At 34.0% G+C, this 13,513-nt stretch overlaps 1 protein-coding gene and 1 long non-coding RNA gene across 6 annotated transcripts in view; both read right to left on the bottom strand.

The window, feature by feature from the left end:
• The window catches only part of smid (nuclear valosin-containing protein-like smid), a 122,807-nt gene extending 118,073 nt beyond the window's left edge, over positions 1-4,734 (bottom strand). For 3 of the 4 annotated variants that reach the window (XR_011329796.1, XR_011329797.1, XM_069813122.1), the window contains exons 1-2: positions 4,419-4,685; positions 4,076-4,205 (exon numbers count right to left, since the gene is read on the bottom strand). Coding sequence is in view for 1 of the 4 variants with exons in the window: in XM_069813122.1 (XP_069669223.1) it covers positions 4,076-4,205; positions 4,419-4,544 (256 nt within the window). In the remaining 3 variants the exon portion in view is untranslated. Of the gene's footprint in view, positions 1-4,075; positions 4,206-4,418 lie in introns of all 4 variants that reach the window. The other variant, XR_011329798.1, reaches the window with a different exon arrangement.
• A 3,912-nt stretch (positions 4,735-8,646) lies between these two features.
• On the bottom strand, positions 8,647-11,833 carry LOC138691281 (uncharacterized). 2 transcript variants are annotated; one of them, XR_011329793.1, is made up of 4 exons: positions 11,689-11,833; positions 11,124-11,241; positions 10,539-10,668; positions 8,647-9,403 (listed from the first exon to the last, which is right to left on the bottom strand). It is a non-coding gene; the product is annotated as an uncharacterized lncRNA (long non-coding RNA). The 2 variants fall into 2 exon arrangements; XR_011329792.1 differs by lacking the exon at positions 8,647-9,403 and having other exon boundaries at positions 9,651-10,668.
• Positions 11,834-13,513: the final 1,680 nt, after the last annotated feature.

Raw genomic sequence — 13,513 nt, 5'->3', positions numbered from 1 at the left:
ACTACATTGTAATCACCTTGACAAGGATTTGATGGATTCGACACAGGTTTCAGTCATGTTTTACTCTCTTATCTATTTCTCTACTGTATGAATCAAAACAATGAACTCAAATACTGGAAACAAATGAATAGCAAATTCGATAGAAGACAAATAAATGGCACTAAGGAATTCAAATTCATTGTGAATATAAATGAACAAAAACAATCAGTATTATAGAGAGAGTTATGAGCTTATGACTTATTAGCAACAGTAAGGTGGAATTCATTACATACTCCTAACCATACGATGGATGGTAAACGAGAATAATAGCTAGATAGAAACAATGGACAAATTTTTCCTAGAGTCCTCTCATTCTGAGATAGGATTATTTTTTGTACTGCAAGTCTATGACGTTGACATCCAAGCTTCACTTCTAAAAACAGCAATGCTAAGAATTTTTATCGTACTAAAAAAAAAAACCCATGGCTCTTGCCTGGATATGAACCCTCAAACCTCGTGTAATGGCAAATACAGGAACTAAAGCATCAAGGACAATTCAACCAGAAGCTATTATCAGTAGTGCATCTTCGAACTGCATATTGTTCAATATGACCAACCTGTGGTTAGTGAAAAATTAAATTTACAGATACATAAATGTTAAGGGGGTCACTTCACGTCCATTTAGGCTACCTGTACATACACAGAACTAAATCTAGCCTAATCTCATTACCATACTAGCATATAATCTAAATAATTACCTAGAAAGTCATGTTTGTTTATATCCAGAAGCAATCAAAATCAATCATCAACTATGTATTTTCAATAAAATTACAGAATGACTCTAGAATACATATAAAGAGCAAAACACAGTGCCATAACATTGTGAGAAATCAATTCCAACTATACACAGAGAAGTCTGTGAAGTAATAATTTCAGGGAAAATTCTTACCTTTCATTTGCTCGGTTTTCTTTCTTTTTCTTTTTTTCAAGACAAAGTACAATTTTTGGTCCACGGAAAATACTCGTCTTCATTCGCTGGTCAAACATACTGTAATACTCATTTTCATTTGATAATTTTACAACAATATTTAGACATAGTATTTGGTCAAGGGATAATTATTTTGAATGTACTGCATGCCCATCTTTCATTTATATGCACTATACCAGATCGGATGGTAATTCTGTAGAAGCCACTTGTTTTTCATACAGGCTACGCCACTTCTAGACTACTCACTAATCTTATATCTCGCAGGCATTACTGTTAACACTGTTACTAGTATCTACGCTTTTTATGCATTACGTCGTTTTTGATGGTTCAGCCATAATATAGATGGATTATGACGAAAGTATAATGAGGGACTACAGGGGAGGCCCCTTGGGACGTGCTTTCGTACAGGGGAAGTGGCATTTCCTCTAAGGTTAGAGCCCAGTTTAGGTGTGTGTATATTAATCGAAAATATTGAGAATAGGACTCATGTTTATACCGGTATAACATTTTGGTAATTTCACTTGGTTGAATGCAGTAAGTATTACCAACTTTTTTATTTCAGAGTTAAATGTTAGTGATCTTTTATATGTTAGTTCTAGGTTTTTTATACTAGGTGTCGCCATGATTTTCTTTTAATTTGATTGGTTATAGTTGCCATTTGTTATAGAATTCTCATTAATTTTGAATGGATAATGACGTTGTCAGTTGTTCTTGGTTTTTTGACTTGAGTGGTGTTATGTCGTGTCTGATGGCTAAAGCTATTGAAAGTTTGTCATTCTATGATTTTTGTGATTTTCTTTCCATTTGATTTGTTATAGTTGCCATTTGTTCTAGAATTTTCGTTAATTTTGAATGGATAATGACATTGTCATTGTTCTTGGTTTTTGACGCGAGTGGTGTTATATTGTAGATTTGTCTGCATTTGTCGAATGCGCATCATCATGCTTATGAAAAGGCATTTTTCAGTGCCAATAATTTGTTTTGTGTGCACAAGGGTGGAATTTTGAAGTAAGAGGGAAGGGAAGGAATCTGTGTTCTGAAATTTATCTATTTTGTGTCGATTTTGGTTTAGTTCTTTCACTGGTGAATAAGAAGTGTGTTGAATGTTGAGGAGATAACTGTTTTTCTGTGGTTTAAAGGAATTATTTACTGAATTTTCTGTATAAGTTAAGGTGTAATAAGTGTTCGAAAATAATTTCATTTTGTGTAAACAAATGGTTTATTTAAGCAAAGTTGACTGTACAACAAAGTGTTGCCTACATGGTTAAGTTTAGATTGCCTTAAAACCAGTGTCATGTACTGAAAGTGAAGTGGTTGTCAAAGACGTCAATGAGAATTGAATTTTATTTGATAAGGTGATAAATTATTATGTTTCGTTTTGTGTTTTAGTGATTTTTGCGAGTAAATTGCGGACCAAAACTGCCAGAAAAGTACTGCCAACTATGAAGTTTGAATGCCACCAAACGCCAAAAAAAAAAAAAAAAAAAAAAAAAAAAAAAAATCAAAGGTGAAAAATTAAATATATTTTCATTTTTTTTGGAAGGCTTGTTCTTCTTTTAAAATATGAATATGTATTTGATTTTTCATCTTTGATTTTGTGATGTTTGGTGACATCTGAACTTCATAGTTGGCAGAACGTTTTTGGTAGTTTTCGTCAGCCATGTTGGTTTTTGCCAGTCTTCTAGGGAATTACAGACATTTTTTTCGATTAATACACACACACCTAAACTGGGCTCTAACCTTAGAGAAATGCCACTGCCCCTGCATGGAAGTGCGCCCACCCCTCGTAGTATCGTATATGAAAATTGATATTATTTTACAGGTTGAACAAGTATTAAGACACAAAGTATAATGGCGGGTTATGGGAGGCTTAAGCCCCACATCTTATCGTATATGAAATGGGTATCGTCCTTGCAGGTAAAGCAATATGTCATTTTAATACTCACCTTACATCTTACTGACTGTCTTCACTCGTACTGTTGAAATGTCAATATGAAGTTTTGAAGTAATAACACAAATAACCTACATGGATATCGTTCGTAAAACTACTTTTCCAGAAAAACTACAACAAAGGAGACACAATTTTCTTTTGCTTCACTGGCTTCTCTGAGATGTACAGAGTGGTTTTAATTTGCAGCCCCAAATAGTTTCAACATAAAAATCGTCTGACATATTTACCTTTACATTCTAATGTACTATTATAACTCCCCACCGAACTTTTATTAATTACTATCATAACATGCATATGCAATGAATTTCTGGGGAAATGGTCAGTTACTCTAGTGTTGCGCCCTGAATCTATCGATGTTACATCTGTAACAAATTAAAACCCGTGTTTATCACCATATATATCTCACAGAAGTCAGTGAAACAAAACAAAATTATGCCTTCTTTGGTGTAGTTTCTCTGGAGAATTACCTTTACACTGAAATAATTTCCGTATTAACCTACATGAATTGATTGAATATTGATAAGTTGAAATATATTCTTGTTTATGTTTAGTCAACTGTCCGAAAAAGATCGAACCTTATAAGTAAAACCAAAAAGACATCAATCAGGAGGCAACTAAACCGAGAGATGTGGTGGGTGGTCATTTCCTTTTTCAATGAAATACGATATCTAAGGCAATTTCAACGATGTTGTGGTCTCATGGTTAAGATGAGAAAATGTTAAGCCAAAGATTCCTGGATTGATTCCCGGTGATTCCAATACGGTAAGTAAAATTAAATGTATAGGCCTATGTGTTCATATAAAAGTACAATGAAGATGGCAGGAAGTAGGAGAAAGTGAGAAGGATGAAGAGAAAAAGAAAGGAAAAGGGTAAGTAAGAGGAAAAGGAGAGGTGTTTTTATTCCCCATCCCTTTAGTTTCCCAATCCCAGAAGACAACTGGCATATTTGAAAAGGGGGCGGCTCTGGTATTGTACACTTGTTCCCCATCTTTACTGATCTTCATTATTTGGTTCGAGGCTCGACATGACAAGGTCACTAATGCTGAACAGTTCGCTCACCTTTAGCCCAGAGTTCAACGATTTACACTACAGGCTATGTAACTATTAGACATATTAATAGGCCTACCTAATAAAGTAGACAATCTAGTAATACTAACCATTACAAACTCCTTGTTTAAATGGACCTCGTTTCCTTCTACCATATTCTGGATATCTTGCACGAAGATCATCTACCATTTCATCCACATCAATAATTCCAGCGCCAGAATGGTTGTGATCTTCCATGTACTGCACGAAAGAAACAGCCCACATATTTTTAGTCTCGATGGTTACTCTAAAAATTAATCTTCAGCCACTTACATGGCAAAACAATGAAAGCGTTTGTTTGCAGTAAAATAAAATTAGGCCTATCACATGCTGATTATGGACTGGATATGTTAAGAGCAAACGAAAATTTCTAAAACGTAACGTAAGAAAGAGATCTACAAAAAGATAGTTTACCTGTTTCACTCTTGGTATTATAAGTCTATCCGTCATACATGACGAGGTATATTGCCTTTTCACATGAAAATGCTTCTTAAATTTGTCTTTAGATGTACCAGCTCTGTTTTGTTTAAAACCTTCCATTGCTGAATAGACTTTAATAAGAAATTAAATTTCCAAATTTCTTTATCGATTCGCAATGTCCACCAAAGTACATTGCATAAATTATACAATAAAAGTTATCAAGCACTTATAGTATTTAAGAATAACATTTAATCTCTAACACAACAAACACTACAACGCCACCGAACGCCGCCGCCATAACACTTCAGTTTGTTCCACATAGCCAACCTAACAGTTTGAAATTACTTATTTAACAATTTCAAATATACCACACTTATCTCAAATATCATTATTGGGCTTCGGCACGAGCTATTACACCAAATGTATATGTAAACTTTAGATGGTAAGCCGAGTTAGCTCTGTGGTAGCGTGTCTGCCTCCAAACTAGCCGACACGGGTTCGATTCCCAGCGGGGTCAGAATGCCTGGGTTAAATCCCAAATCTCTCAGCAGTGCATATAAAGAGAAGGCATTTATGTCACTGTTAATAGTGATTTGTCCGTCGGATGGGGACGTTAAGCCTTGGTGCTATTCGACAGGAGTAGGCTACGTGAAACCACTAGGTTTCATCATCATCATCATCATCATCATCATCATCACTCATTCCAGGCACTACACTTAAGGCCTCCCCACACCGACGCGAAATATTCGCAGCGGTGGCGAATGTTTCGCTTCGCAGAGTTGCCACTGTCTCAGTGTACATTACGGTATATGAGTGTGCCCACATCGATGCGAAAGTATCGCCGGACGGCTGCGAATCTGCAGCGTTGAAATTTAGATTCGCCGCCTGCGCGATTTTCTTCGCTGCCGCCGCGAAATTTTTGATAGTGTTCTGTGAGAAATTGTAAGGAAATATCCAGTTTTATACTATTTATTCTAGAGGATTACAAGTAAGGAAAAAGGGCAATGTGAGATGCAATCCAATTTGAATTTAATGAAAGTGGTAAGTTATTCACATCTTTAACATATCTTAAGAGAAAATTTCTAGCCTACATACGGCCTGTCTATAAGGAATTATTTCATATTCGCATCTTTGTTGACTTTTATCATTCATTCATTCATTCATTCATTCATTCATTTATTTTATTCCATAGATCTTACATGAGCAATGAAGCTTTAAGATGTGGAACATGTCAACATTTTACAATATTACAATTACAATTTTTACAAATTTTTATAGTTTTACAATTTAGTAATTTTCTACAATTTTTACAATTTTGTACAATTTTTTTACATTTTGGCGAGATGTAGTGAGATGAGATGAGGTCCGAGGATTCGCCAAAATATTACCCGGCATTTGCCTTTTCGGTGGGGGAAACCTCGGAAAAACCCAACCAGGTAATCAAATCAAAGGGGTTGATGCCAAGGACTCGCCATAGACCATCCGGCTTCAGTCCCACGGCTGGGGAAAACCTCCGAAGAAACCAAAGTCCAAAGGGGGATCCAACCCAAGCCCGAACGCAGCTCCGGATCAGTCCTTCAGAATATCATAGCATTGCTTAGTACAGAAATATATTTCTAGAGAACCTACCTATATGAACTTTGCGTCATTTAACATCTTACTAAGGTTTAATAGTTCAAAGTTAATAATTTTCTTGGTTTAGGAAAGGTTTCATTCTTAAAAGCAAACATATAAGCCTATATTTAATAGCAATTTTTTGTCAAAACTAATCTCATTCATATTTTATTCCTATGAAATACTCTAGGAACTTTTGTATTAACTAGTACAGAAGAGTTGTTTCAATAAACATAAATGGGCCTATTAATCATAGACAAATAAATAGAAAGACTCCCAACTCAATGCATTACCTTTGACACGCTATTGACGCGACGTCGAGACACTTGGCGGCAAAACATCGGAACTACATCTCGTTACACATAGCGGCAGAATGCGGCACTACATCCCTTGTTACACGGCCCGATCGGTATTACAGGTATCCGTTATGCCAACTTTAGAGCACGATCGGTACTGCAGATACCTATTATACCAACACATACTGGTATTTTTCATATCGCCAAAGGAGTGTGTAATGGTTTATCAGTTTAAATAACATGTTTAACCACAATATTTATATCACATTTTTGTTTTAACATGTGAATATAAATATAATGGTTGGACATGAAACTGAAAACCATTAACACACTCCCTCTTTTAACATCGTCATTCAACCCTTTTATTAAATTAATTTATCAAATTTGACTAATAAAAGTTTTTGCATCTTCTAGATCAAATATGTAATTGAGATACAGGATGCGAATAGGATAGGATACTTCTCTCCAAAACACCTTAAGCACTATTTTTAAATAATGTTATGTATCATGTATTGGAAGATAAAAACAAAGATTGACTTTGGAATATTGACTTCGAAGTTATTATTAGTCAGTTATATAATTATCATTCGCTCTTAATTTTTTTATGTCAAACATTAGCTTGAAAATAGTCATAAGATGTTTTGCTGTGACACAGTACAACGCACGTTCATAAACATTTATAAAACACCACTTTATTTGTTTTACACCGTCAGAGCTGAACATCTATTTTTAAAAGTAACTGCCATTAGTTTTAATATATGGATATTAAAAATCTAAGTAATCAATAAACACCACTGATAAAGAATACAAAGAAAACTATTTGTCTACAACAGACATAAAATTAACTTAGACTTTTAATAAAAACACCATTAAGAAATACAAGTAAAAAAAATTTATTTTTCATTCTCTGATGTATAGTTGATTCAAAACACTGAACATATTAGAAAAAGTGCAATACAATTTATTAGAGATAAGTCTATACTTCGCAACATTTCCTAATTTTGAGCTTTGATACTGAGTGTTTGATTTGGTTGTGGCCCCATTGCTCAAAATATGTTGTTGTTGTATTCTAATGCCAGGGGTTTGACAAAGTCATTTGACCTCTTGCACTCCAATATTTTTCAAAGATATTATCATGGCCAGCCACTGAAGTACAGATTTTGAGGTGTTCCGAATCCATTTCTTGGTTTGAGTTGCACAGTGGGTAGTTAGGGGACTGATATATTCCAGTTCTATGCAGGTGTTTGTTTGGCCAGACAGTCATGGCCTGTTGCCAATCTAAATGCAGCTACAGACGATTTTCGTGGTAAATCGGGAATTAACTGTGGATTATGATGCAGAGAGTTCCATTTTTTCCCTTGAGATTTGTGTTATCAAATTTTGTTTGTTGAAGTCTAAGTATGTAGATTTAATAAATCTTTTCACAGAGTAATACGTAGATTTAGTAACAGGTCTGTAAGTATCAGTGCTGCCCTTCTTTGCTAAAGCATCCACATTCTCGTTTCCCAGGATTCCACAATGGGATGGTATCCACTGGAATACAATTCTTTTATTGAGTGATATTAATTGAGAGAGAATTTTAATTATTTCTGCTGTTTGAGATGAAAGTATGTATTTAGAGACTATTGATAGAATAGCTGCTTTGGAGTCTGACAATATAACTGCATTCTTAAATTTATTGATGTGGCATAGAAGATTCCTGAGACTTTCACTTATTACAATGATTTCTGCGTCAAAACTTGTTGTTCCATATCCAAGAGATATATAAAGTGAGAAGAGACAAAATATTGTACCATATTTACTCTCTTCTTAGCTGATGTTATACAAGCATTCCATTATAAAAAATTTAGTTGCTTCTGTACCATTAAAGTAGTCCCGCCCAGAAATCCGATTGGGGGACTATTTTGCTGCATAGAATTGGAATATATCAGTCTCCTAACTGTCCATTGTGCTACTCAAACCAAGAAATGGATTCGGAACACCTCAAAATCTGTGCTTCAGTGGCTGACCATGACAATAATTTTGAAAAATACTGGAGTGCAAGAGGTCAAATGACTTTATTGTCAAATGCCTGGCATTAGAAAACATCAACATATTTACTCTGGTCATGATAATATCTTTGAAAAATATTGGAGTGCAAGAGGTCAAATGACTTTATTGTCAAACGCCTGACATTAGAAAACAACAACATATTTACTCTCTAAACATTCTAAATAATGCACCCAAATCTCACCAGTTGCAGAAGCTGCAGATTCGTATCACTGCCACTGGACTCTCTTCTATGCCCTATAGATGACACAACTGAAATGCTCATTGTACTAGTAATTATTATTTGTATTTATATTACTATGTAATGTTAACTTAGGGTCTTAAAGATCGTTAGATTTATCATTGCCCTATATATTACAAAAATTATATTGCTCATAATGTAGAAGTCAAGTACTCTACTTTTTTTTTTCAGATGAATGAATGAATTCCCCTTATTTTCCTTCAATTAACTGAAGAAATCAACACATTAAACGAAATGAGATAACAATGATAATAATAATAATAATAATAATAATAATAATAATAATAATTCACTCTAGTACCGAGGTCATGGAAAGCATGGGGCTCTACCTCCATGCCCCCCAAATGCCTTCTTAGCATGTTATGGGGATACCTTTACCTTTTACCTTTAATAATAATAATAATAATAATAATAACAATAATAAATGAAGTCCATTACCATACACTTGTCAACAAAATTAAACACAATTTTGTTAAAAGATAAAGACAATGAATGAATCACTCAATGAAAGAGAATACAGGTTCAAATTGATGCCACAGTGAAGTGCAATGAATGAAGCAATTATGTTAGGTGGTGAAAAAGGTTAATGTAAGTAGGCTGGTGATGAAGTGGGTCGTAGTTCTTGAGTGGGATACCAAGCATCCCTTGATGGAATGGCCCCTCTTAGTAAGTTATATCTGAAGTCACCGTTATACTGATTACTGCGAAAATGGCTTGCACATATATAGGCCCTTCTGTAATGATGAGGATTTTCTGCCACAGCTGCCCACATGTGGTACCTGTTACAATCAAAATTCTATTATTATCTAAAAAAAAAATACACAAACCAGGGTTGGTATTAATTTAAATTAATGATTTAATCATGATGTAAATAAAATAATTTTCATTTTATTTACATCAAGTAATTGTTACTACTTAAATCACAGATTAAAATTATATGCATCTAACATGATTAAGATGAGAAATTAACTTCCTGAAATATATATATATATATATATATATATATATATATATATATATATATATATATATATAAACGTTTTTACATATGACTGTTCTGCTGCTTCTTAAAACTATTAGCAATATATATGAGTAGCAAACTTGCATCTCTGCAATGAACAAAATAGTTTCTATGGTGCAATATATTTTTCTTCCTATGAATTCATATAAAATTTCACCACAGAAAGGTCTTTGTTTATTACAGACATATAATTCAAGCATTTTCTGAAGAAATGGACAGGTTTTGAAAGTTTGCTTCTCATATGTCTTTTCCCAACTCCTAATTAAGGAGCAACAGAACGACATGGTACAGGTAGTCAAGTAGAGCCTACTTTCGGAATCACCACCTAATTAAAGCACAGTATGATGCTGAGGATTGAAATGAATAGTTGTAGCTCATAACAATATTCAAAGTAAAAGTTGCACAATGCCAAATGGACTATGTATTTATTCTGAAAACAACACAATGCTAAGCTCTTCTGATAAATTTATTTGTAAATATTAATCTCCCTAAATAGTTGAATTCTTTTCTAATGAATAACAAACTGAGCATAATATCTTGCCTAAGTCTAAGCTAATTATTATTATCATTAAGTGCAGGTTATTAGTGCTGTAACTCTTCATGTATTAATAATGAGGCCTATGTGTAAACAAAGTAAATTATTTTTGAAGCAATGTTGTTAATTACGTAAAATAACACATCAACAAAATACACAATTATGTAGGAACTAATGCACAAATTAAGTTTAAATGAATTACAAAAGAAGGCAAAAACTCATTTTAATAAACAAATATGAATTTGACAAATAATTCTCACTTAAATTTAAAAATCACTACAGTTTACCAACCCTGACTATTTACTGATGATATATAAGGATATCTTTGCATTGAGCTTATGCCAATGCCATTGCTTACCTTTTAAGCTGTGCTGCATTACTTGGCGCAGGAAACAGGAATAACCAGGTCTTCTCATTACTATCCGATTTCTGACAGTACACTGCAGCACATTCACAGTGTAAAACTCCGCCATTTGTCTTTCTATTAACTGAAACAAACCGGCAGTAGCCTAGTATCATATAATGCATTAATAACACTACATTTCATAGAACAATTGAAGGATTGCAGTATAATCAACGTTTGTGAAATATTCCTGGAAGAATTCTATCCACGGGTCTATAAAAATAATAAATATCTCCGGCAATTTAACTCTTTTTATTTTATTAAAATTATTCCAGTAAAGGTACTACTGTTAACTGTAAAGTCAAATTTCTAAAATATATCTTTTCGGGAACAACACTTCTTTACTATTGCGTTACCAAGCTAAGGTACCCCGCCATCCTTTGGTAATGCAACTGTAAAGAATTACACCGGGAACAACATATTTAGTCGTATCAGATTCTGTCCCACGAATTTTAAGATGTCTGACCAACTTAACTTAGCTATATACAAAAATAAGATGTTCGTTCATACCCAAAGTGTATATTAACTCTGTTAGCTTACCTTTAAAGCTCTTGGCGTAATTGCAGTTAGGCCTAATACACTGTTGTAATTCAACACAGAAGTCAGTTCATCATGTGGTAGTGGTAGAAGGAAGGTAATCGCGTTCTGAAGTTTATCCCTGAAAACAATTACAGATCTCAGTTTAATAAACGTTTAAGATATGACGGAAGAATTCACTTTAAATTAGAAAACATGACGGTGCACTCAAGCTGCATCTACACGGTTCAGTTTTTCATGCTCGTACGCACGCAGTCTGGGAAGAATATTGAAAGAATCAAGTTTAAAGCGCATGTTGAATTAAGATACATTAAGAGTTTCTATCTACAAGGTACGCCATATTAATATTAAAATACCAAAATACCATGTGATGGAGTGTAAAAACCGATTATAGTTGCACTGACCAAGTTCTGCAGCATTCGCTGCTGCTAAAATAATATATTATCCTGCACATTGTGTGCACTTCCGTTATTATTAAATACCAATCTTGCAGGCATTGCTTGAATGTGTGAAGTTGAAAGAAAAGTTGAACCGTGTAGATGTAATCTCAAACATATTTCTTTCTTACCTTTAACGTTGCGAATTATTTCTTGTTGCAGGAAAGCACCAGTAACTTCTCAATTAACTCGATCTGTTCAAATTTCTTCCTTAAGCAGCCATGTTCGTCCATTCCATAATTTATACAAGATTTAAACAGAATAGGAATGCCAACATCCAACAATCGATCAACTGAACAAATGAGGTTAATAGGTCATACACATTATACTAATATGGCTACTTTGTCCTCGAATGAAAATGCAAATTAGCTATATAGTAATAGTAATAATAATCCGAATATTATAAAACTGACACATTCTGTAAATAATGGATATTAATAATATCCGTTTAAAACTGTCATATTGGCAAAACTTAAAACCAAAGAACTTTCGAAACCAAAGAGTTTTGTACTGCTAATTTTACAAACTCTGTGATCGAAATACAGCCAACGCTGTCCTGACCACATGCGACAAACTATGGAACATCTATGAGCATCCAACATCTATCATTTGAGTTAAACCCCCCTGCTATTAATTGTTTTCATTAAACCTTACGAATTCGCGCTGTATCTCCTAACATTAGTACTCGCGTTTGGTGTCACTACAGCTCAATCAATAATAATCAATGTTTTGGACTTAAGGTAATATTTTTATTTTATTATGCGATATTTGTCTACATAATGTTAAAATAACAGACTTGCAATTAATTTTTAAATATTAAATACAATATTATAGAACTGTTGTTTAGTCAGTTTTCCGAAGAAAAGTCTGAACCTCACAAATGATACCAAGAAGCCACTACTTATGAGTCAAGTAGGCCAGGAGATAATGGAGTAGGGTTGCCAGTTCCTTTCCCCCTCCATATCATACATCGCCGAAAAAATTAGCAAAAATCTACGGTAAAATATATTTAAAAAACCCTATAATAAAATTCCTTACCTATTTATATATGAATTCCAGACGTTTTGATTGGGACGAAAATACTTTGATGACTTCGTCACTGAAATTACAGTTGGGCCGCTTGCGAAGTTTCTGTAGAAATGACTTTTCAATGGACATCAGTGCCAAGCCGTATAAACGTTCTTGTGTATGAGTTGATCTACAGTAGGATTTTATTCTCTTCAACGCAGAAAATGTTCTTTCTACCGATGCTGACGTAGCTGGTATTGTCACAATTAATGTTGCCAATTTAAGGACTTCAGGAATAACTTGGTTCAGCTGGTTTTCATATATGGCAGATAATATTTCATGGATAGGTTTGTTCGAAAAATCAAAGACTTCTGCTGAATATATTACACTTAATTCATTTTTCAAACGTACTTGATCAAAGTGACTATTATAGGACTGAAATAATTTGTTTAGTGCCTCATTCGGGAAGTTTTCTCTATAAGCAGAAAATTGTTGAGAATCTAGAAGATGTGTGAACTGAAGCTTTCCATAATCAGAAAATCTGTCAGTAATTTCCATGTGCATACGATCTAGTATGCTGTAGTACAGCTGCCTGTATTTCAATTCATCGTCTCCTTTTCTTCGCTTTAATGGTGGTTCCATTGTATTGTCTGAAGAATTTTCATTTTCCATATTACTCCATATGGACGGAAACCCACTACGTCTGAACTCGGATATAGTATGTTTTAACTTTGATACCTCTTGCAAGCAGTATGCTATGTCTAGACTTTTTGTCTGAAGAATATTGTAGAGCACATCTGTATGTGCGAACACTCTAGCATAGACTTCAAGAAGAAATATATTCTGAAACTGTGTGAAAAAATACAAATATCCTTGAGCCTGCACAATTACATCATCATCCCAGTTTTCTTCAGAGTCATTACAAATGATATTTTCAAAGAAAGCAGT

Source organism: Periplaneta americana, chromosome 16 (genome assembly GCF_040183065.1).
Source record: "Periplaneta americana isolate PAMFEO1 chromosome 16, P.americana_PAMFEO1_priV1, whole genome shotgun sequence".
Lineage (NCBI taxonomy): Eukaryota > Metazoa > Arthropoda > Insecta > Blattodea > Blattidae > Periplaneta > Periplaneta americana.
This window is presented reverse-complemented; position numbering and strand designations above follow the sequence as displayed.